At 42.3% G+C, this 26297-nt stretch overlaps 1 protein-coding gene across 5 annotated transcripts in view; it reads left to right on the forward strand.

Moving 5' to 3' along the window:
• The window catches only part of LOC146000002 (luciferin 4-monooxygenase-like), a 70129-nt gene extending 50996 nt beyond the window's left edge, over positions 1–19133 (forward strand). For all 5 annotated transcript variants that reach the window (XM_083137303.1, XM_083137306.1, XM_083137305.1 and 2 more), the window contains one exon: positions 18895–19133. In XM_083137303.1, the coding sequence (XP_082993429.1) occupies positions 18895–19016 (122 nt within the window). In that variant the 3' untranslated portion in view covers positions 19017–19133. The remainder of the gene's footprint in view (positions 1–18894) is intronic.
• The last annotated feature ends 7164 nt before the right edge of the window (positions 19134–26297 follow it).

Below are 26297 nucleotides of genomic sequence, written 5' to 3' on the forward strand. Positions count from 1 at the left end.
GTAGCTATGTACTTCTAATAACTAAATAAAAAAATAGTATCATAATTCGCATATTTAAAATATGAATTTTTCTTGATGCATAAATATGTGGGTAATTTCTTATGTTCAAATACGGAAAATGCACAAATCTACAAACAAATAATTATTGTGAACTAGCAGCGACATCTTTGGGTTGATAGAACAAGGCTATTGCGGAGATTTTTAGGTTGGAATCTGAGCCTCTCCTCTGGGGTTTCAAACAAAATTCATTTCTAATTCAGTTGGTAGCCATATCAGAAAGAATTTAGAAAGAAAAATAAATATAATGTGGTCAAACAGCAGAAGTGAAGAATGGTAAAACAAAAAATATTTAATATCTTACTTATGAATCGATACGCTGTGCCATGCAGTTCAAATTAAGATTAGCCTTCCTACGTTTTCTGCTGATGTGCTCTTCACTCTTACTTCGAGGAAGTAATAATTCTACAACGAATTTAGACTTGGATAACAACCACTCTCAAAATCTCGTAAGTTTTACATTTTCACATGTCCAGTTGCATCAAGTGTATCATAGAAATATATCAATGTTATCTCCAGATAGTGGATGCTATATCGCTTCTCATTTTTCTTTTCTTGTGATTCATCTCCAAATATAGAACTCGAGTAGACCTAGTGGCCCGGTACTGAATCATCATTTGGAGCTCGAACCATCATTTGGAGCTCGATCGCCTTAATGGATTTCTCTCGTAAGGCGCAGTGTTGCCAACTCCTTACCCGAAAAAATCACCAAGGTTGTGGCGCTTGTTGTAGCCTTTTATGATGTACATTTTGAGGGCAGAGTTGACAACACTGTGGGTTTACTGTAGCCTTTTATGAGGGGGGTTTATTGCCCTCTGTTTACATCTGGCAACACTACCGTAGATTGACAGTGTTGTTAACCTACTGGGTTTTTCACTGTAAATTTTCATTAAAGGACCTGAGAGGTTCATGTATTTTTTATGTCTGGCAATACTGTTGGGGGGCCTAGTGTTGGCAACACTGTGGGTTTACTGTAGCCTTTTATGAGGGGGGTCTATTGCTTTTTGTTTACATCTGGCAACACTACCGTAGTTTGACAGTGTTGTTAACCTATTGGGTTTTTTTTACTGAGGCTCGAATCATTATTTGAGGCTCGTCGTAGCCTTTTATGATGTATATTTTGAGGGGCACAGAGTTGGCGACACTGTGGGTTTTTACTGTAGCTTTTTATGGGGGGGGGGGGTTTATTGCCCTCTGTTTACATCTGGCAACACTACCGTAGATTTTTTGACAGTGTTGTTAACCTACTGGGTTTTTCACTGTAAATTTTCATCAAAGGGTCTGAGGGGTCCATGTATTTTTTATGTCTGGCAATACTGTTGGGGGCCTAGGAATAATTGTACAACAATTTGTACCTAATTGTACAACAACTTGTACCTAATTGTACAACATATACACAGACATAAAAGAGAGAGCCTTCCCGTAACTTACTTCATGCACAATTTATATGATTTTACAACTGTGAAAAGAAAGCATATGTGTTCTGTATGCACACATTCATTCTTATTTTTCGAAGTTGAATGAAAGCACGTGTTTTTACGCTCTCGTAATACTGACCTTGCCCCAGTGATTTTAAATTGCTTCCATCCGCTTTTTTTCTGTGTTATTTCCGCATGCACGCAACATTCGCTTTCAATAGACAGAAGGAGTGTTAGTATAGCAGGCTCCGAGTTTACAATTTATTAAATTAAACAATAATTTATGTAAGAATATACTTGTACTTACCGAACACAAAATAATAAAAAGCACATGTGAATATTTGCGTGTGTTCATGTTATATGACGACTGAGTAAAAAAATAATGTTGACTCCCCGAAAGATAAAAGTTCCTGGTTCGACATCAGATGCATGCAAATTTTATGTTTTGCTCTCCAAAATCTTGATTTTTATGTTTGTGCTATTTGTCATACAGCAGAGGAGAAGAGGGGAGAGGGCAGGGGAGGGGGTACTATTAGCGCCATCTATTAGCAAACAATAGAAATAAAAAGTAGGGGCAAACTTTTTCAACACCCAAAAATTTTAAACGTCCTCGCGTAGTAATACGATCTAGCTGAAGATGTTTAAAAGAGTACTCTTAGTCGACGAAGCTAATTGCTAGGGCCCATATATTGCTAAAATGTTCTTTGATTTGCATATTTCTCATACCGCCATATGTTGTTCTAGTTGACTTCTTCCAAAAAAATGCTAATTAGCGAGAGTTAATTAAGCAAGGCAAGTAAAAGAAGCAAATAGAACAGCATATGTGCCGGCGTGAGAATATGTAAAAATTCGATTCAGAGGTGGATCGAATTAAAATTGGGGGATATTTTGCATTTTTCCCTATAATGTACAAAACATTTACCGTACATAATTTTTTCTATTTACAACAGTATAAAATAAGAGGAATGTGTGACAATATACATATTAATTAGGAAAGTATGTTGTATGCTAGGTTAGCTAATTGTGTCTTCTACAGCTTCACTGTATAGAGGGAAGATGGAAAAAGAGAGCTCTACGGAAACTGACGCTCTTAACAATATTGTACGCCCGTGAAAATTATATATAAATAAGGCATAAGCGTATTATCTGCTTTCACGTCAGATTTTCCCAACCTGTGAGCTGTAGTGTTTAGGTGACAAACGACCTGCTCAAATATAATACTGTTGACAATATTGTACGCCCCGTGAAAATTATATATAAATAAGGCATAAGCGTATTATCTGCTTTCACGTCAGATTTTCCCAACCTGTGAGCTGTAGTGTTTAGGCGACAAGCGACCTGCTCAAATATAATACCGTTGACAATATTGTACGCCCGTGAAAATTATATATAAATAAGGCATAAGCGTATTATCTGCTTTCACGTCAGATTTTCCCAACCTGTGAGCTGTAGTGTTTAGGTGACAAACGACCTGCTCAAATATAATACTGTTGACAATATTGAACGCCCCGTGAAAATTATATATAAATAAGGCATAAGCGTATTATCTGCTTTCACGTCAGATTTTCCCAACCTGTGAGCTGTAGTGTTTAGGTGACAAACGACCTGCTCAAATATAATACTGTTGACAATATTGAACGCCCCGTGAAAATTATATATAAATAAGGCATAAGCGTATTATCTGCTTTCACGTCAGATTTTCCCAACCTGTGAGCTGTAGTGTTTAGGTGACAAGCGACCTGCTCAAATATAATACTGTTGACAATATTGAACGCCCCGTGAAAATTATATATAAATAAGGCATAAGCGTATTATCTGCTTTCACGTCAGATTTTCCCAACCTGTGAGCTGTAGTGTTTAGGTGACAAGCGACCTGCTCAAATATAATACCGTTGACAATATTGAACGCCCCGTGAAAATTATATATAAATAAGGCATAAGCGTATTATCTACTTTCATGTCAGATTTTCCCAACCTGTGAGCTGTAGTGTTTAGGTGACAAGCGACCTGCTCAAATATAATACTGTCGACAATATTGTACGCCCCGTGAAAATTATATATAAATAAGGCATAAGCGTATTATCTACTTTCATGTCAGATTTTCCCAACCTGCGAGCTGTAGTGTTTAGGTGACAAGCGACCTGCTCAAATATAATACTGTTGACAATATTGAACGCCCCGTGAAAATTATATATAAATAAGGCATAAGCGTATTATCTCCTTTCACGTCAGATTTTCCCAACCTGTGAGCTGTAGTGTTTAGGTGACAAACGACCTGCTCAAATATAATACTGTTGACAATATTGTACGTATATTGTATTGTATAGGAGACTAGAAGCATATAATTTGGCGAAAAAAAAAAAACCGGGTAAGGTCATAGAAAATAGTTAAAAAAAAAGTGAGCAATTATATTTTGCATTGCACAGCATTAGGTATTAAATAACATACCCCCAAAAAATCTCTGCATTATGCGTTCTGTAAAAAACTGCCCTACGTGCCAAATTGGTGTGTCAAGTCAACATTTTCAAAGGCACTGTCGTACTTGTGTGCCGGGAAAGCGAATATGTGCAACCAAACTGTGCTCTAAGTGTGGAAAAAATATTTCTATTGACAACTTCAAGCGACACCAGCCTACTTGCAAGAGCACTGGAACATCTCTACCGCAACCTTCCAAGCGAAAGGTAGAAGTAACCTCCCTCGATGCATCGCCACCTGCCAAACGCGTCAAGCTGGCGAAGAAAGCAGACCGATTTGCGTTTGAGCATTTATTAGAAGACTTTAACATAACATCAGACAGCTCATGCGATGTGCGTAGTTTTCTGGAGAGCGAGCGAGCTAAGATAATATCCATCCTCAACGATGCATTGGCTACATACTCCACTAAATTCTATGCTGTGCTATGCTGCAAGTATAAGAAACCGTCTGATGAAATATATAAATTCTTCCATGCCACAAAAGCAAAAACACTGCATCAGGCAGATATCACTGACCTCGACAGCATCTACAACAAGTTTGTCGAGGAGTTTGTGGCAAAGCACGAGGAGCATCAGGCTAAAGGCTCGGGCGGTTCGCTGTGTGGCGACCCCCACGAACTTTGTCTGACACTTAGCAAGTTCCTACCACTGGCAGGGTCTAGCTATATTGCCCTGCCACCCGAGGTTGAAGCAAGGAAAGCTGTTCTCAATATTCAGAACAAAGACACCAAATGCTTCCTCTGGTCGGTGCTGGCAGCATTGCACCCTTTACCTAGGGAAAACAATCCACGCCGTGTTAACCACTACACGCAGTATGAGTCGGAACTGGAGGTTGCAATGGCCGGGATTGCCTACCCTGTAGAAGTCTCGCATATTCGAAAGTTTGAGGTTAGTGCTCGTGACTTGTTGGGCCTGCAATTAGCCATCAATGTTTACGGTCTCACCGAGAACGAAAATGAGGTCCACCCCATCCGGGTGAGCAACGTGAGCAACAACAACGAGGTACGAGAAATCAACCTCCTGCTCATCAAGGACGAAACCCATCACCATTACACCCTTATCCGTTCCCTCTCTCGGCTTGTTTCGAGCCAACGGAGCAGTGATAGTCGCCACGTCGAGGTGTGTCGCAGGTGCTTGGCTATATTTCATAATCGAGAACAGCAAAATTACCGGCGCATCAGAGGACCCAACATTGCTGCTGAGAAGCTAGCTCGCCACATGTTCTATTGTAGTACCAACAAGCCTGCACGAATTATCCTGCCCGAACCTGGTGCAGTAGAGTGCTTTCGCATGCACAGTGCTATGGTGAAGCATCCTGCCTATATTGTAGCAGACTTCGAGGCCTTTCTTCAACCTCTGTCTAACTGCGAGCCCAACCCCGAAACATCCTCTACCATTCCTTTCCAAATCCACGAGGCCTCGAGTTACTCCTATGTTGTGGTGTGGCGAGACCAACATATTGCCTCCGAGCCCTATGTGTATCGCGGTCCCGACCCGGCCAAACACTTCCTGGAGAGAATGCAACAGGAAGCCATCAAGATAGGGAAGGTGCTGTTGGCCCCCAAGCCCATGCTGCCTCTGTCTCCCAAAAACAAGCATCAGCACGAAATGGCTCTAAATTGTCCTGTTTGCAAGTCGGTCTTCACTGACGATAACAAAAAGGTCCACCACCATGACCATTATGGGACCGGAAGCTACATTGGCCCGTGGTGCAACAGATGTAACTTGAGAGCCAGGGACCCGCGCTTCATACCGGTCTTTTTTCACAATGGCTCGGGATATGATTTCCATCACTTGGTCACACATCTAGGGTACGACAGTGCGAGAATCAATGTCCTGGCACAGAACGAGGAGCGTTATATTAGCATCAGCAAGTGGGTGCCGATCCCCAACTCAAGCAGCAGCATCGAGCTTCGGTTCCTCGACTCTCTGAGGTTCCTCCAGGCAAGCCTCGATGCTCTTGCTGGGAAGCTCAGAGACGACCAACTAGCCATTACCACATCAAGTTTCCCGAACTTAGATGTCGCACTCATCAGACGTAAAGGGGTCTACCCCTACGAATACGTCACAGACCCTTCCAAGTTCGAAGAAGAGTTGCTGCCTCCCCAGGATAAGTTCTACAGCCAGCTGAGAGGTTCTGGTATTACCGACGAGGAGTACAAGCATGCTCAGTCTATGTGGGTCGAGTTGGGTTGCCGAACTTTCGGTGATTACCACGATGCATACCTGAAGCTTGATGTGACGCTTCTTGCCGATGTGTTCCAGGCGTTTCGGGCGACTGCGATAAACATTTACAACCTGGACCCTGTATATTTTTACAGCCTTCCTGCACTGGCATGGTCGGCCATGCTCCTGCTGACTAAAGTTAAACTTTCACTTATCTCCGATAATGATATGATGCTTTTCATCGAGAGAGCTATCCGGGGCGGCATGGTCCAAGTGTCGCAACGCTTCGCACACGCCAACAATCACCACATGGCCACTGGTTACGACCCCTCCCAACCATCAAGCTACATCATGTACACTGATGTGAATAATCTTTACGGGCACTCCATGATGCAGCCACTCCCAACAGGACAGTTTGAGTGGGCTGATCCTTTATACCATGACATCGAAAAGGAGTGCGACGAGTTTGGGTTTTTTGCCGAGGTGGACCTTGACTTCCCCGAGAAGCTGCAGGATATATTCTGTGACCTTTCGCCTGCTCCGGAATTCAAGTGTCCACCTGGCTCGGATCAACCGAAGCTCGTCATGGACTTGGAGCCCAAAAAGCGTTATGTGCTACACTACCGGAACCTCCAGTGGTTAATGCAGCAAGGGGTCTCGGTCAAAGCAGTTTACGACGTGCTCTTGTTCAGGCAGTCTCCATGGTTGAAGCCGTACATCGAACTGAACACCAAACATCGCACTGATGCCACTTCGGAACTTGATCGCGATTTTTTCAAATTAATGAACAATGCGGTATTTGGGAAGACCATGGAGAATGTGCGAAATCGCGTTGATGTGAGGTTGGTGACGAAGAAAACACAGTGTCGTCGACTTGTTGCAAGCCCGCTGTTTAGGTCTCGAACAATTTACAACGAACAGATGTCTCTGATTCACATGAACCGGGGCAAGGTGTTACTCAACAAGCCCATCTATGTGGGAGCTGCAGTTTTGGATCTGAGCAAGTTGTGCATGTTCGAGACATATTACGGCATACTACGTGCACACTACAACCACAATATCTCGCTCCTCTACACAGACACAGACAGCTTGGTGTACCATGTTCGCACGGCCGATGCGTATGGTGATATAGCCAAAGTTCCAGCTCTTGTCAAGCTCTTCGACACATCGGGCTATCCCCAGCTAAACCGGTATGGAATTCTGCCCCGGAACAAAAAAATACCCGGCAAACTCAAGGACGAGAAAGACGGGGATGTGATTGTGGAGTTTGCTGGACTTCGTGCCAAAGCCTATGCGATCCGGGCTGAGGGTTCTGTAACAAAAAAGGCAAAGGGTGTAAGCAGGCAAGTGGTTCGGGAGCACCTCAAGTTTGAGGATTACCTCGAGTGCCTCAGAACAAAATCGCCCATTCTACAAAAAGAGCATCGTATCCAAAGCGTCGATCATGTGCTTACAACTAATATTGTCAGGAAAGTTGCTCTGGATGCACACGACGACAAGAGGTGTATTCTTGAATGTGGGGTCCATACACTTCCGTGGGGCCACTATCGCCTCCAAACTAGTAAGACCTGCCCAGAGTGTAACAAAAAGTAATAGGCAATGCGAAAAAAAAAAACAATTTTAATTTACTTCCACTTCCTCGATTACATGCATGCATGGCACAGCAAAATTAAACTTCTGGAAACTGCTAATTGCAATTTGTACTTATATATATAAAATTCCGCATTTCTTATTGTGTGCTATTTTTTTTTTTATTTATTTAAAACTGTTCAGTCACTCTTTCATTCTTGACGTCATACACAAATGTTTTCTCTGCAATAAGAATGACACTGCACAGAGTATCTGCAGGCAAGGCATCGTGGAACTCGCATACAATCTTGATGTTGGTACGATCGTTGACCACCACTTGCTTCCTCTTAGATGTGTTGATGACGGTCATGGGTCTCCGTGCTTTGAACTCGCTGGGCGTGTAGTACATGTCCACGCTTCCCTCGGTCACGCGTTTGTAAGCCGAAAACGCTTCGTAAAGTTTGAGATAATCGTCTTTGGTCATGTCGAGGTTGTAATTCTCGCGCGGGAACACTTCGTTGCGTCCGTTTTTGAGATAAACGTTCTTGATCTTGCAGTCGTCGAACTTGCTGGAATCTTTTTCCTGATTGTTATTGCGCCCGGTCTGAAAAAGCACTACGACGAAATCTGGCATGTCGAACTGTATGTTGTTGAACTGCGTCGTCACGTCGAATTCCATGTGACTTCCCGACGCCATCTTCTGCACGCACTGGTAGCCGTGAAAGTGAATCGGCACCTGCGGACTTTTCAAGATCTCCGCTTTGTACTTGAGGGCGTAGTTCGTTTCGTATTCCACCACCGGCATTCTCAATTCCATGCTCCGGACGACGCATTTCGCCGCTTCGGGTAGAGTGTTGGCTATCGGCGTGGTGCCGTCCGGACCCAAAGTAGCGTATCGCATCAGTGCGTCGTTGTCGTTGGCCGCTCTTCGAAACGTGATCCTCAGTCCTCCCTTCCACATGATCTCCTTGTAGTCCGAGAAGAAACCCGGCAGCAGACGCATGGGAAAGAGCACCGTGTGACTTTTCGTCGATATTTTGGCCCCGGCTTCGAATCCCCCGGCCTGGTAGTACGCTGCGTCCGTTTTGGATAATTTCAACGTTCCCACCGCCGTCGACGTGATGCCTGGATAATCTATTCTGTCGATGACGGTGTTGTGTTTCCTCACCTCCACCTGCGAGAACAGGTGAGGCACGAAGTTGTCCACGAGTATCAAGTTTGCTGCTGCGGGAAACGCGTCTCCGCTTTCCTTCTTCACCACGTCGAATTGAAGGTAGAGGTCCGCTCTGTGAGGATGAATGAACCCGTCGCCTACGTCCACGTCGTATTCGATCTCCCTGTTCGCTTCGTTCAGATTGGCGAACGTGCGACGGTTGGGAGGGAAAGATTGTAATTCGTAACTTTCGATTTGCTCCATTTTACATGTATGGTTATTTATTATACGTTGATCTCCACGATGGCCGTCGTAGTGGCACCTGCGAAATCCACCACGTCTCCTTTCTCGTTCGTCACCACCAACTCTATGTCGTCTATGCGGTTGCGACATACTGGAAAATAGATCGGCGAAGAGGGTGTGTAGATGATCGGTTCCATGAACTCGGAACTTGGTTTGAAAGTGGCTATGATTCCCGTCTGCTTGTGACTTCCTAACAATCCGTCCGAAGATTTCGTGATCATACCTTCCGCCACGTTGCAGTGTACGTTCAGAGTCTCTATAGCCAAGAATTTAGGAATGTTGGTTGCTACGTGCTTGATGCCAGCTTCGAGTTTGGTGTCGTTCTCGAAACCTAAAAGTTCTCCCATGGTGCCCAGGTCCACGGTCTCCGTCGCGGATAGGATTTCCACTCTGTGCGTGACCGAATTTTGAGAAAGGTATGTGCCTTTGGGTAACTGAGCTTGCAAAGTGGAAAGATTGTATTGTCCTGGCGTGACGACGATGTGTTCGCTTCCGACGCTAATTTTGTTGTTGTGCTGCGTAACATTAGGTATGAGGTACATGCTGTAGAATGCACGCAGAGCCACGGATTTAGGATAGACGATGTCGTCGTGCAGCGTGAGTTTCAAGATTGAAGATTCGCTCGTGAGATGGAACACGCCCATCCTAGTGATGCTGTTTGAGGTTCCACAGTGCTTTCTGGAAATCCTCGATCGTAGGGTTATTTATTTTAGAGAGAAACGCGAGCACGGAGAGGCAGAGATGACCGCAGTTCACGTCTCCGAAATTTTGAATGCGTTCGTCGTTGTAGTATATAGAGGTTTTGCTCGTTTTCAGATAATGAATTAAATTTGTAGGTGGAACACCTCCGAAAGAATCGAAAACGAATGCTTTATCATTGTCGTTTTTGTGGTAACATATCCAATGCGTGCCTGGATTTTCTTGACCGTCCAAGTTGACTACTCCGCATTCTCTTCTTTTAACGCTTGAAGGTAACGAGTCGGACATGAAAACTCCTCTGAAGTGCTTGATTTGTAACGGTTCGATCAGAGATTCAATGTCTCGGTTGGTGAGTGCTTCTGTTTCTTTTTTTTAAACTTTCTCATCACACCCTTTCCTCCTTTCTTCTCCATGGCCAGGTTGTGACGTTTCTGTTCTTCCAACTCGGCCTTGTTCTTCTTCGAGTCGATGACGGTTTTCGCGATGGCGGCACTTCCACCGGCCAAACTTCCAACGGCCCCCAATGCTGCCAGGATGGCCGGGATGCTGAATATGAAACCTCCGACCTTTTGCTGTTTCCGCGAACGCTGCAATCTTTTCAATTGAGGTGTGCTGAGAAGTAATTTCATTCCGTGTCCTTTCGACAAGCAAGAACGTTTCTTCTCGCGTTGTTTCTTGGTGAGTAACCCATCGAGGGTACCTAGATTTTTAAGATTGGAGTATGGTATCTGGTACACGACACCCTTGGGCTTCATGTTGATGCTCTATGTGTTATTTTCACGGTATGTTATTTATATATATATTCTGAGATTTTTTCTTGTGTAGTTTTTTTACGGTATGTTATTTATATATAAATGTTCTGAGATTTTTTTTCACGGCCTCGCAGTCGTTACACAAATTCTATTACGTGCTTCGTTTTCTTGCCAAGAAGTTCCTTTGTCCCCTTGTACACGATTCGAGTTTTGTTCTCGATTAAAATAGATAGCTTCTCGTCGGATAACATGTTAGCGTATCGATCTGGTAAAAATAGACTGTATTGTGCGTTGAGCAACAGGCGTACCTTGGGACCATACTGGGTAGAAACGATTGAACCGGAAGTTATCGTGTAAGGTTTGTCGACTTCCAATTCCTGAATTTTTACATACTCGACTGACAAATTTAGCATTTGTTTTAATGCTTGGAGATCGCTCATTTTTTCAGTTGTCAGAGTGTTAGAGAGAAATTTAATTGCTTTTTTTTTTTCACGATGTGTGTTATTTATATATACCGAAGATTATTTTTTTTACGATGTGTGTTATTTATATATCAAGTTTTTTTTTACGATATGTTATTTATATACCCCACCCCAATTTTTGTTTCGTGTTCATGGCGATGGTGGTACCCAGTGCGGCGACCCGTTCACCCAGCGATGCGTCTCTGCTCACGAACCTTTCGAAAGCTGCATGTTCCAATTTTTTGTCTGCTTCGTGACGTGCGTCCAGATCCGTCTGCGTGGTGTTGTAGGCGATGTCGTGATCTTTGCATGCCGCGTCCAACGGATTCACACCCTTGTCTCCTCTCTCCAATCTTTTCTCGAGTTTGGTACCCGGTCCGCAGTACTGGTAGCCAGGTAGATGCATCTCGAAAGGTAACTTGTTGATGATGTCGTTCACGAGTCCCTTTCCTTCGGCCACGTTCCAGAATTTCGGAGGCAGCGTGTTGATGATTTTGATCAGGTAACCTATGCCCTTGTCGTCGTTCACGATGAAGTTGGAAAGTTTCGTGCTGATCATGTCCACGATGCCAACCTTCTCGTTGTAGAAATTACGATTGCCTGCATTCTCTTCGCCGGCTATCACCAACAATCGGTCCACGAGTTTCCTAACGTCGTCCACCCAAACGAATTCTTTGGGTAACATGTTGTAGCGTTTGACGCCGCTGCCTGTTTTGACCTGGTTCCAAATCGGTTTGATGAGATTCCTGTACTTCTCGCCGCTGCTCGATTTCACCCTATTCTGCGAGGCGTCGTTGTTCTGGTACAAGGCATCCGTCATGATCAGAATTTCCTTGTAACTTTGGTAATCTTCGTCGGTGTAATCTTTCGGCTGTTTTTTGGCGACGAGTTCCCACAGTCCCACCGTACCCGGATACCTGTTCCAACTATCCTTGTCGCCTAAATTGACTTTAATGTCGTTGCCTTCGAAGGTCACCTTCGATTTCCCAATCTTCCACACCACACCGCCGCCTTCGCTGGTTTCCATGCTGGGATACAATCCGAACACTTCATCCTTGTCGAATTTCCCCGTACTCAGGTAGTCTCGTGCCAAAGGTCCCAACTCGATTTTATCCGAAGACGTGCTGCCTATGGCACGACGTCGTGCCGGTGCATCCTTCAGTTCGAACGGCGTCGAAGGAATGCTCGAAATGGGTGTGGGTACGGCGTAACTTTTAGCTGCGAGCGGTACGAGTTCATTGATCAAATTTTTATTTTGTTCCGTGACACTTTTAATTTCTTTACCTAGACTGCTGATGGCATCGATCACAGGTTGATCCTGACGTTTCTTCTCTTCGTAGAATCCGCGATTCTCGGATTTCCAACCTTTGAAGCGTTTCGCGAGGTAATCGCGAAGCTTGAGATTTTCGTCTTCGATTTTTCGTTTCGTCATGACGTTATTTATACACGTCGTTTCTCACAACGTTGCAACGTTTAGAAAGTCGTTGATTTTGTTTCTGTATTTTCCGTCGTTGGGTTTCCTCGTCATGTCGATCGTCGCGAATCCGAAATCGTCACCGTTCCAGCAAGTAGAGCAGCAGCGTTCCGAAAATTGATTGTAGTTCATGTCTCCGCCCACGTAGTCATCGTACGCGTGCTTGAGGTTGGTGTGATCTTGACGAAACAAACATATGAAATTAGCGTTGTCGCGTACTAACTGTTTTGGAATTTTGGAAAACGTTTGAGCTAGGTAAAAACAATCCATTCCTTTGTGACGACCTTGCGTGAAAAAGTTGCGAATTTCATTTTGATTTTCCAGGATGGCGTCGTCGAACACGACGACTGAATTTTCACGACAATCGTCGAGTGGTTTTATTTCCGAAGCGAACGTTGCAATGTCCAGACCATCGTACAGTTTCATCAGTTGCTGGTATTTGGATTGCTCCAAACTTTTCGAGAACACGTACAGGTGCCTGTTCTTCCAATCTAACCAATTCGGTGCGAGGAGAAAATTGTCCACGAGCAGTGTCGTTTTCCCACACCCCGAAGGACCTACGATCAGACAGCGGATGCTGTCGGGAAGCAACTTGCCGTTCTTTTTCTTCGTTTGACTTTCTGGATCCGGTAGACGCTTCACCACGTTCCACGTACTTACAAGATCACTTCGTCCGCGTCGATCCAACTCTTTTCCGGAAGTCCCAGCCATTTGACAAACAGTTTGTCACCTTTCCTACGCAATACTTTCTCGATGAGGTACGTGTCGGGGTGTTTCGTTTTAGAGAGTTCCTCTTCGTAAAATCTCCCTTTCAAAATCTCGCCGCTACTATCTTTTATTATATACGTGTGTCGGTTTCCAGGTAAAACTCGAACCACCGTAAAGAGTTCCGTGCTCCAATTTTTTGTGAATCCCTTCTCGAAGGTGCGTTTGAATTTGCTGATCCTCACCCGGTCTCCAATTTTGTATTTAGCTTTTTTTGTTGTGGGTGTGTACTTTGGACAGTAAACGGTAGAAATTAAACGCTGCTCGTCGGACTTGGTAACGTCAACTGGCTTCATGCCTATCGTTCTGTGTACCGTTTCATTATAGGTGTCGACGAGTTCCGGCAGGATGTCGACCCATTTGTAATTTCCCCGAAGCGTGAATCGTTTCCACATGTGTGTTTTCAAGGTTCGATTGAATCTTTCCACGATGCTGGCTTTGATGTGACTGAAGCTCGAATAATGTCGAATCTTGTGTTTTTGAATAAATTTTTGGAATACGGCGTTGTAAAATTCCTTCCCCTTGTCCGTTTGCAGAAACCGTGGTCGTCTGCCGCCGCTTTCGCGAAAAATTAATTTGAATGCTTCCGTGACGCACGATCCCGTTTTCGCCTTCAAAGGTAGAGCCCATGCGAATTTCGAAAACGTGTCTATGACGGTGAGAAGGTACTTGTTGCCCTTGTTCAATTTATGTACGTTTTTCAAATTGCCGCTACTCATCTCCACGAGGTCGCTTTGCCAGAGGTCGTCGATGCCCTTGGTTACCACGGCCAAACGTTCGTAGTTGCGGCGTGCAGGTTTATGCAATTCTTCGACGATGGCTTGCCTAGACATTTTTTCTTAGAGATTACGTTTCAAGAGAAGCACAAGCGTGATGGGATTCAAAGAGGGTGGCACTTCGCTCGTGTTTTGAATGATCAGCTTATCGCCGGCACTCACGTCGAAAACGGTGAGATCTTCGTCTTCGTGTATTTCATATATGTTGCGCGTTTCGTTCCAATGTGCCAGAGGAATGTTTCCTGCTTTCTGGACACCACGATTCGATATCAAAGTCATGGTGGGAACGCTAGCTTTTCTACCGTGAGACCAGTACGAAAATTCGTTTATCTGAATTGTGCCATCGAGGAGAAACTTGTAGTACGGATGATAAGGATGCAACATGTACAGTTTGTTACCTTCGACGAACGTGGAGATTCTTTGTTGATTGGGTACGCTGTTGATTTCGATGGCTTGCAGAGAATGCAGTTTAGCGAATTTAGTGTCGACGCCGAGCAGATTACTGTGAACTTGTCCGAGTTTATTTTCGATGGGCAGCAAATGCTCGATTATGGCATCCGTTACGGCAGAAAACGACGGTTTGATTTTCACTTCCACGTTCAACTGCTTGTAGTTTTCGTTGAGTTCTTGCAACTTGGCACCGAAAGAGGCCAGCGTCGATTCCTGCGTGGATTCCAGCACTCCGACTTGATCTCTGATGTTGACGACAATGTTCTGAAGGTTCTCGACTTGATTCAATTTCGAGCTCTTCTCGGTAAGATCGTTCACGATCCTTCGCATCTCTGTAAACTGCGTGTGAAGGTCGGCGACGCTCTGGGAAGTGGGCAGCGTCGACACCAGCGAACTAATTTCGTCTCGAATCTGTTCCACGTTCGCCGTTTCCGTTTCTAGTCGTTTCAGCATTCGAGATATGTTTCTTTTCAAAGCGTGCAATTCTTTGGAGGTGGGGAGATTGGCCACCCTACTCTCGAGATCGCTTAATGAACTTTTGATGTCGCTCGAATCGGATAGTGCCGTCACCGCCGTTTTCAATTTTTCCAAATCTTCGCTCGAAGGCACGCTCGTCCGTAACGATTCCAAGTCACCCTGTATGTTGTCGAGTACGTGATGAAAATGAGCGAGATTCGTTTCGACGTTTAAATTTTCTAAATATTCGATCTTCTGCTGAACCGTGCTTAACGTGTCTTGAATGCTCGTCAACGCTCTCGCTTCAGCGTGAATATTTTTAATTTCTTCGTTGATCAATTCCAAGGACGCCTGAAGCGTGGCGATGGTGGTTTGAATGTGTTCGAAATCTTGATAGGCCTCCAATTGAATTTTTATGTTCGCGACGCTTTTACCGATGACCTGCAGTTCGTCCGACGATGGTAGGTTCGTCATTGTATCTTCCAAAGTCTGCAACTTGGATTTAATTTCTTCCAACGTGCTGGTGAATTCTTCTTGTAATTTGGAAACAACGACATGCAAGCGTTCTGCGTCTATATCGTTCACGACGGTTTGAAGTTCAGAGAAATTCTTTTCTATTGCGGAAGTTCGTTCTTCGATTTCGAGTTTCAATTTTTCCAAATCTTCATTTTTCGATTGAAATTGCTGTAATTTGGCCAAATCATTTTGAAGCGAATCCACGCTCAACTGTATATTTTGAACGCTGTCGTAAGAAGGTACGTCGACATAATTTTTTATGAGCGTTTTCAGTTCGGAATCGATTTTCAGAATGGGGTCGAGACATTGCGTTTGGAGCGTAGCGATTTCCGACTCTAAACTTTTGTTTAAGGTCTCCTGCAAAGCAATCAAATCGGTCCTCAACTTCTTAACTCGAATGTCCAACATGAGAATCTCTTCTGCGTGGTCTACACGCTTGGTGTTGCCGAAAATGTCGTTAGGCATTTTTGGTTAACGGTTATTTATAATAGGATAGACGATTCGTAATTCTACAAAAAGAGGAATGAGTTTGTCGTAATCTCCGAGAAGTTCCATGTAAAGATAATCTCCTGCAGAAACATCGTACGTAATGTTAGAAAGCATCTTGTCGTGCTTGATTCGAAAAATATTCTTGCCGGTAGAAATTTTGATTTCGCCTGCGTTTTCCGGATTCACGGTGATTTGAAGTTTCCCGTCGATCGGAATTTCGTAGAAATGTAAATTGTTATTAAAAACATAAAACATCTTGCCCACATCGTCATTCAGTTTCGTCCAAATGCTGTTGAGATGAACAATCAGTAAACCATTGAGTTTAGATAATACGGAAGGTAAGAGGTTATTGGAATTTGGTGGTGCAGTCTCCATGTTGATCTGTTTGCGGAAGCCAAAAAGATTCATTGTCTTTGTTAGTTATTTAAGAATACGGTCAAAGTTTTTTTTTGTTTGCTTGCGTCACAATACAGGCACGCGCGCGCACGTGTGTGTGTGCGACACATTGTTCCCGAAAGAGGTTTACAAAAATCACGATATATAAACATTTGGTCCCACAGTTGGAAAATTACGATAAGTTGCATTCAAAAGTTTCAAAATATCATATAGTAGAATTTTTGTAGAGTGGGTAGGCAACACCGACGAGCCTCAAATAATAATTCAAGACTCGTCGGTGTTGCCAATTCCTATTTGTAGGTTAGCTTAGCCAGTGAAAGATCATATAGTGGAATTTTCTTCGGATGGGTTGGCAAAACCCAAGCCTCAAAAAAGGAACATCCAATAGAGTTGCCAAATATAAACAGAGGACAATAAACCCCCCTCATAAAAGGCTACAGTAATCCCACAGTGTCGCCAACACTAGGCCCCCAACAGTATTGCCAGACATAAAAATACATGGACCCCTCAGGTCCTTTTATGAAAATTTACAGTGAAAAAACCCAGTAGGTTAACAACACTGTCAAAAAATCTACGGTAGTGTTGCCAGATGTAAACAGAGGGCAATAAACCCCCCCCATAAAAGGCTACAGTAAACCCACAGTGTTGTCAACTCTGCCCTCAAAATGTACATCATAAAAGGCTACAACAAGCGCCACAACCTTGGTGATTTTTTCGGGTAAGGAGTTGGCAACACTGCGCCTTACGAGAGAAATCCATTAAGGCGATCGAGCTCCAAATGATGGTTCGAGCTCCAAATGATGATTCAGTACCGGGCCACTAGGTCTACTAACTCGTTGATTTCCAATTTGAACAAATTGCGTAACATTTGGTATTAAAATATAGGCTCTTAGAGTCAAGAAAACCAGTACTCCGTTTGTTTTGTTATAATCAAGATTGATCTGTATATTATTTGTGTGAAAAATTAAATTAGAAGAAAATAATACGGTTTTGATAGTTCACTTTAAGATAGACACACAAATACACGCATAAGAAAAATAATTTTAAATTTTAATCCTTCTAATTTTGATCTGGTTAGCATCGCTGATTCTATAGGAATGTACGAGGCATATTTTTAAAGTAAGTTCCGTTTTGCGATTAACCCGCTGTAGCGCTGCACTCGCCGTTTTGCACATGCGCCCTGAGGACCTGCATCTATGGCCTTGCCAGAGACGGCAGTACACAACATTTCGCCCGAGTAGAGAGTTGTTCAGATTTGGTTAAAATGCCTCAGAGGATTGAAAGTCCCGCGGAGTGTGAACTACGCACTGTCATTCGTTTTTTAAGTGCCAGAGACCTGAAAGCGGCCGAAATCCATCGGCAGATTACAGAAGTGTATGGAGACAACGCTGTGAGCGATATCATGGTAAGAAGATGGGTGAGGGCAATTAGAGATGGCCGTACAAACATGAACGACGAGGGACGAAGTGGGAGACCGTCCATCATTAACGATGACCTGGTGCAGCAAGTTGATGAAAAAGTGCGCGAGAACAGACGCTTTACGATTTCATCTTTATCTACGGAGTTTCCGGAAGTGTCACGCAGTGTTCTGTATGAAATTGTGACAGTACGCTTAAATTACCGGAAGTTGGGCTCACGGTGGGTACCACAAATGCTGTCTGAGTTACACAAAACCAAACGGCTAGCCAGTGCTTTGACTTTCCTCGAGAAAGTGACGAGACATGGGTGTCTCACGTTACACCGAAATCAAAACAACAGTCCATGGAATGGAGGCATTCAACATCACCCAAGAAAGTGAAGTTCAAGCAAACAATTTCAGCCAGAAAAATCACGTGCACGGTAGGTGTTGCTTGTGGATTTTTTGCCTCGGGATGACACAGTAAATGCTGCAACATATTGTGAGACCTTGAAAAAACTGCGTTGTGCAATCCAAAACAAAAGGCGCGGCATGCTCAGTAAAGGGATCGTATTGCTTCACGACAATACTCGTCCACACGCGGCGCATCGAACCCAAGATCACATCGCGTCATTTGGTTGGGAACAAATGGATCATCCTCCCTATAGCCCTGGCCAAGCGCCCAGTGACTATCACTTGTTTCTGCACTTAAAGAAACACCGTGCCGGTCAGCGCTTTAACGCAGATAACGATGTGAAAACGGCCGTGCAGCAGTGGTTAGGCTATCACATCAGGCGGCCGATTTCTATGAAGATGGCACTCTGAAGCTGGTCGTACGGTAATTAGGTTAGGTTAGGTTAAGTGCCTTAATGTAGGTGGCAATTATGTTGAAAAGTAGATGTAGGCCCAGGCTTCCATGTAAAAATAAAATTATTACAACATGTGTCCCTGTGTTTATGTAATATCAAAACGGAACTTACTTTAAAAATATGCCTCGTATACTATATAATTAAATTTTTCTCTTCATTGAATTTGAAAGTGAAACTAAATTTGTAAATTAAGTATTAACACGGCATATTTTAAGGCACGCTGTTTCCTGCTGTAATTATTGTTTCGCTTTTCAGACAGAACAGCGGTCTACAAGCGCCTGCGAGGTGGTGTTGTGTTTGTAGAGTCTCTGCCTGAAAACTCAGGAGCAAAGCTCGACAGAGTAAAGCTGAGGAAGATGGCGCTTGCAGGGCTGTGATTAAAATGGATACAGGGAATTGGAATCAGGAATTGAAATTAGGTTGATTCCAGAGCTTGCTGAAAGCAGCTACAGAGGCATCAGATCCGCCAAAATGTAAGAGTGGAAAAAAATAAATTCAGTAAATGATTAAGGGTTTTATATGTAATTTGTATGAATGAGAATTCAACTAATTTACATTTTTAATTAAAAATAAATATACTTTCATATAAATATCTTTATTTATTTTTTATTGTTTTGCAATAATATAACAAATGGTAGCCATTTTGTAATGAAATATTTACCAAAGAAAATTACAAAAATAACTGAAACATAAATAGTTGCAGCTTAGCTTCAGATGCGTTGATGACAGTGTTAATCGAAATGAACTGTTTAAGGTACTTGAAGAGTATAATATTCCCATCAAAATAATAAGACTAATAAGAATGACTATGAGTGGTACTAAGGCACGAGTGAAAGTTTGTAGTAAACTGAGTGAAGAGTTTAAATTCAATGCAGGAGTGAAACAAGGGGATGGCCTTTCGGCAGTATTATTTAATCTAGCATTGCACAAAGTAATTAATGTAGTTGATCAAAAGGGAACCATATTTGGAAAATCCAGTCAAATATGTGCATATGCAGATGATGTTACAATCATTTCTAGAACAATAATAACACTTAAGCAAATCTATGAGCAAATGGAAAGAGAAGCAATAAAAATAGGGCTCAATGTAAATGAAAAAAAGACAAAGTATATGAGAATGTCTAACTCTGAGATCAGAAGAGCACCTCAAGATCTGACAATTGGAGATAATAAGTTTGAGGGAGTTCCTTGTTTTAAATATCTGGGGACAATGGTATATAGTGATAATGATATGAGTAAAGTAATAAAGGAAAGAATACAGGCAGGCAATCGTGCATATTTTGCAAATATGCAGTTGTTTAGAAATAGACTGATCACAAGAAATACAAAGCTTAAAATTTATAAGACACTGGTACGACCAGTTGTCACTTATGGATCAGATAATTGGACTTTGAAACTGTCAGATGAAAATGCCCTCAGAATATTTGAGAGAAGAATATTAAGAAAGATATATGGACCTGTGAGGGAAGATGACGACTGGAGAATAAGATGTAATGCAGAGCTAGATGATTTAATAAAAGGCCAAGATATAGTGAGATTTGTCAAAGCCCAGAGAATAAAGTGGTTGGGGCATGTGGAGAGAATGATGGACAATAGGATGCCAAGAAGAATGTTGAAAGAAAAGCTTCACCACGTAAGAAGAAAGGGCAGACCACGGCTTCGATGGATAGATGACGTCGCTGCAAACTTGCGAACAATGAAAATTAAAGGATGGAGGAGAAGAATTGATGACAGATTGGAATGGAGGCTGATTGTGGAGGAGGCCAAGGCCCACCAAGGGCTGTAGAGCCAGAAAGAGAGAGATATGTAATTTGTATGAATGAGAATTCAACTAATTTACATTTTAAATTAAAAATAAATATACTTTCATATAAATATCTTTATTTATTTTTTATTGTTTTGCAATTATATAACAAATGGTAGCCATTGTGTAATGAAATATTTACCAAAGAAAATTACAAAAATAACTGAAACATAAATAGTTGCAGCTTAACTTCAGATGTGTTCGACTCTCTCATCGTTTACTCACGTGTCACTGCAAGCAGAAAATCCTTGCCGGTCTCCCTCCATATCCCTCCTCTCTCTCTCTCTCTCTCTCTCTCTCTCTCTCTCTCTCTCTCTCTCTCTCTCTCTCTCTCTCTCTGCCGTGTTCCGTATCTGAAGCAAACTTCCTTCGAGAATGGTCTTGCAGATCAGTCTTGAAGCGTTGGACTGGAAGTGAAAGTCTTTCGAACTGCACTTCGACTGCAACGCCAAATATACGATCAGTAGATAAAACTTAAAAGAGTTTTCCCGCCTTATAAACACTTGTTTTTTCATACCATTTTAAAATGTTCTTATACTTACATTTTCACACATTAGAAGAACTTCAACCAACACCTGATTGACTTTCGACTCAAGGTTATTAGAAGTATAGGTTGGGCCAATCCGTTGTTTACTCGTTATGACGAAACGAGGGTAAGAGGTGAATTTATCCATGAAATGAATTCCAAATCTATGCGCTAGTGTTGCACTATGCAGATAGGAAACCATGCCAGAAACTGAACACACGAAATCGAGTACACAAATGAGTATTTCCACCCATTTACATTTTGTGGCTTCAGACAAATTGAAAATAAATATAGATAGGTACTTATTGTTATGCGGGACAGAATATTATTGATCGGAACGGGATTTTTTTTAAATCCCGACATTCGGGACGGGAAATATTCGCAATTTCTCGACTAGTCGGGAAATCTCAAATTCTCATTTTTACCTTAAGTGATTTTCTTTGCATTTCTGGAATGAAAACTAACAATTTCCGATAAGTTCCAGACACTTGCAATGTAGAAAACGTCAAGAATTAATACCGTTTTAAAATGACCATTCGGTATTTCCCGACTGCTCGGGATCCAGGAAAGTAGGGAAGTCATTTGCTGAAGTCGGGATAGGGACGGAATTTTTCTTTCCGATCCCGGTCCCGACTTTTCGAGATACCGCACACCACTTGTTATTATTATTTATTTTAGTTCAGCACAAGATACATCTTCCAAGTACGTTGAACATAATATATACGTTTTTCAAAAGGATTCTTCGGTCACCGAGCTTTGGATTCGTGTGGAAGCGCTAACGTGCATCATGCTAATGCTAGAATCTGCAGTGCGCATTTCTGCCCAGAAGATTATGTACGTAATCTGAAAAGTCAACCTTTAGGTTTACATCGAAGAAAGATCCTTAAGCAAGATGCCTTCGACTCCTTATTATGAGCAGGAATGTAGGGAGTAAAATCCTGGTAAATACTTCGCCTACCATTTCTTTGCCATTGGTGTACAATTCTCTCTCGCTTTTTCCCTACATATTCACACATAGCAATAAAAATACAAACTGCTAACTTTTCATTCCATTTTGGTTATTTATTAAACGGTACATGTTTGCATTTATATTTGATAAATTTACTTTGCTCTTCCGGCCATTTAAGTCAATTGAGATGATGAAGAAGTGATAAAATAGATGAATGGCCAATCACAGTTCCCCTTACTTACAAGAGCGACCACAAGAAAAAGAACCTTCCTCCTCTTCCGTTCAACTCGGACTATAAGAGAGCATGCTCCACTCTTCCCCTCCCCTCCACACTGGAGTACGGTGCACAGGAGTCACGAGTCTGCGCAGGTTTCTTTGCTTGTAGTTCCACTATAATAGTAATATAAAATTGTACACTCACCTCACTTAGTTCTCCGGCAGTTTGTTTCTTTATACATTATATTTGGAGAAGTCAGTAATAAGGTGTGTTATATACAATTTTATATTGTATTATATACCCTGGATGTACAAGGAAAACAAAGAAATGAGCATAATTTTCTCTTCGGTGAAGATGTTGAACCTAAACAAAAAAAAACTCAAATAATGAATTGGACAACGTAAATTGATGAGATTTAGTAAATCATTTGATGAAGTGAACTAATTCTGAGTGGACTAATCGCAAAGGACATAATCAGCTCAGATCCTATTACTTCTTCATGGTATGTGACGTAAAGTTCCCGCCCAACCGTTTGACGGCGTTAGTGGTTATCGCATCTCCTTTTCCATAGCCTGTAGTACACATCCTCATCTAGACATTGTTCTTGTTCTGGTGTTTAATATCTGCATACTGCAACACTGTCGTTTGGTCATTTCACGTGATTTCACATTGAAGTGATGCATTCACTTGGCCGGTCACACGTCATCGCACGCAAAAACTTCAACCGTTACCATGGTTTTGGGCCAGGGCTGTTTCGACTACCGTGATTTCAAACAAATGAACAACGAATGCACGAGTCAAATGTTCAAGTCTGCAACGATGTGTGATTTATGCTATTGTCTCGATTGATCATTTAATTGGCGTTTTTCAACTGCACTAAGTGGGGCCTCCCCGATGGCGCAGTGGTAGCGTCGTCGCCTTGTAATCAAGGGGTCCCGGGTTCGATACCCGGTGGAGGCACAAGTGGTTCGGATCCCACTTTAAACTGTAGGTCCAGTCCCAATTAGCCTTACTGTGCATAAAGTGGACTTAAAACAACAAATCAAATCAAATCAAATCAACTGCACTAAGTGACGTCACTTTATAAGATTAAAAAGAGTATTTTGGTTTTAAAATGCGTTTGCCTGCTTTCGTTCAAGATACAAGCAGGATTTTTCAGTTTTTTTACAAATCCTGATTAAATGAGTGAAGCAAAGATGAAAATTACCTTTCACATATTTTTATTACTCAGATTCTATTTTTACTTAAACAATCGCGAGGAGGCCCTTGATAAGCCTTCTTCACCTCGTTTACTCCGGAAAATCCGGATACAGGGATATACAAATAATGCCCTGATTGTCTCGGTGAAGTTTCAATGTATACACTTTGCAAAAATGAACACAAAATAAAAAATAAATGTAACACATTGGAAATATTACTCACGGTTTTAGCTAGCTTTTTTTGTAGTTCAGCGCTGTACTTGTTACCTTATACTGACCGACGCTAATAAGTCATAAACCATATTTTCGAGAGCTCTCGACACTTAAACAAGGCTCACTTATCACTAACAAAACCACTGTTGATGTATCTTCCTAATTTCTGAAATGCACTTTGTAACGCTGTAATTTTTCATATGGAAGGATTATGAATATGTAGTATTCAGAAACGTTACAACTTCCTGATCATTCCGCTTCAGTCTGTAGAAGGTGATCCGATCAGGTTTGCAACGATCCCTCAAGATCGCTACAAAGTTACGCATTTGTTCTTTTTATTGTCATTGTTGAATATCATTGTGTAATCTTATCTATTTCTGCATAGGATTTCACTGCTATGCTTGGTAGAGAACGTAGTTCTACCATATCTCACTAGGGAGCGTTATTGTTATAATAGTTCATTGTTAATTTGTATAGATGGCACCTCATGTTAAGCAGCGCTCTCGTAGTTCACGAGAATCCACTAGAGGCGCTGGCGCTGCGCTCGGAATTGTATATAAGCAGCGACGCTGCCCCGGCCAGTCAGTTCTGTGTTGACTCTTCGGCAATTCATGGTCGACCTCTGCTCCCGCAAATAGCCCAGCATTGCAAGCACACGGGTGCTTAGAGCAATTCCTAAGCCTCCTAAAGAATGGACAGTGGATGAAACAGAACCAAGCAGTGCTTTTCCAGATGACGAACCTGGACCCTCATATTCAAACACCGATCCAAATTTTCCTGATCCAATATATATCACACTTTATTTCCCAATCCGAACTAAATGATCTAGTCAGAGACCTCAACCTTTCTGAAGTTCAATCGGAATTATTAGGTTCTCGTCTCCGAGGGTGGAATTTATTACAAGATATGTGTTAAGGTGTCATATCGGAAACGCCAACAATCACTGACACATTTTTTTGTTAGTAATGAGTTAACTTACTGCAATAATGTAGAGGGCCTTCTGCAAGAACTTGGAAGGAGTTCACAACCCAAACGAGTGGAGACTATTTTTAGATTCATCTAACAATAGTTTAAAAGTAGTATTGTTGCATAATGGGAATATATACCCATCAGTAACCCTTGCCTATTCTTCCAACATGAAAATATGGATACAATATTAAAAGTGATAAATTATGAAAAATATGGTTGGCAGATATGCGGAGACCTCAAAATGATTGGTATACTTTTAGGCATGCAGTCTGGGTTATAAAATTTTGTTGCTTTCTTTGCGAATGGGACAGCCGGGCAAAAGATAAACATTACACCATTGTGGATTGGCCAATACGAAAAAACTTAATTCCTGGAGAGAAGAGTGTTTGGAATCACCCTCTACTTGAGAAAGACAAGATTTGGTACCCACCGTTAAAGTTAGGGCTGATGAAAAATTTTGTTAAGACTTTGGATAAACACGGTGAGGGTTTTGGGTACTGGAGAAAAACATTTCCTAAACTCAGTAATAGTAAGTTAAAAGAAGGCATATTTATTGGGATGCAAATCCGTGAGATCATTCATGATGACACCTTAGTGGAATTGCTAACAGAAAAAGAGAAATGCGCATGGTTAGCTTTCAGAGAAGTATGCTGTAATTTTCTTGGAAATGTGAAAGTTGACAACTAGATGAAACTTGTTAAGAACTTGTAAGAACTAAAAGAGCATTCATTAATTTATTTATTTTTGTCGTTTTACTGGGGGGCAGATAAGAGAGAGAGAGAGAGAGAGAGAGAGAGAAATTGTCGAACGAAAATAGGGGGGTGTTCCTGCCTCCCCGCCCTGTAGTGTGGTCACTGCCTATAGCTATGCAGGAGAAGAATGCACGAATTAATACACTATTAAATAAAACAGATACTTTTAAAACTTTTAATCAAATTATTTGTGAACTATGATTTAAATTTAGAGAGAACACATTTAATTTGGATGAGTTAACTTCTGAAGCCTGCCATTTCCGAGCCTTCTTCCGGTGTAACTGCACTGCCCTTTGAGCCCTAGCTGCTGCGTTCAGGTGGCGGAATGAGCAGAATACTAATTAAAACAAATATGTGACAAATATATAAAAAAAGAACAACGTGTTGAAGCTATTGACGGCGCCAAAGAAAAGACAGAAGAGAAACGTGGAGAGTGCACTGATATTTTACGGGAAGCAGCAGGCACGTATCTAGGGATTCCTTTCGGGGGGGGAAGCAGCAGGCACGTATCCAGGGATTCCTTTCGGGAGGGCTGAACACCATTTTTAAAGGGGTATCACAATTGTATGTTTAAGGCCAGTGGTGGCAATTGGGTTCCAAAATGTTGGGGGGGGGTGGACAAGGAGACAAGCATTAAGAGGCCATAGTGTGATAGTGTGGAGGCAAAAGAATGGGGAGCAACTATCTCCTAAATCGTCGCCACTGTTTAAGGCTGTCATTTTAATCAGAACGTGAAATCGGGACATTTTCTACCACTCAACTCCTCTGTTTCCATGCATTAACATTGTGTGCCGGAACCATCTCAGTATGTGCGTTTGTCCATTTCTTCTCATCAGGCATCAAAACATCTATGTACCAGAAGTATTTTTACGAAGGTGTTACACACGCACGGAATGCACAATCCACTCGACAACGTGAGATTCAAACTGTGTGCTGGGAACTGGACGCAGACAGTTCACGAATATTTCTCTCTCATTCGAGCCTGAACACCACTAATGTGTCTTGTCCTCCCATGTTTGCAGCTCTTAT

The sequence above is a fragment of the Lepisma saccharinum genome, chromosome 16 (assembly GCF_977018435.1).
Source record: "Lepisma saccharinum chromosome 16, izLepSacc3.1, whole genome shotgun sequence".
In the NCBI taxonomy this organism is placed as follows: domain Eukaryota; kingdom Metazoa; phylum Arthropoda; class Insecta; order Zygentoma; family Lepismatidae; genus Lepisma; species Lepisma saccharinum.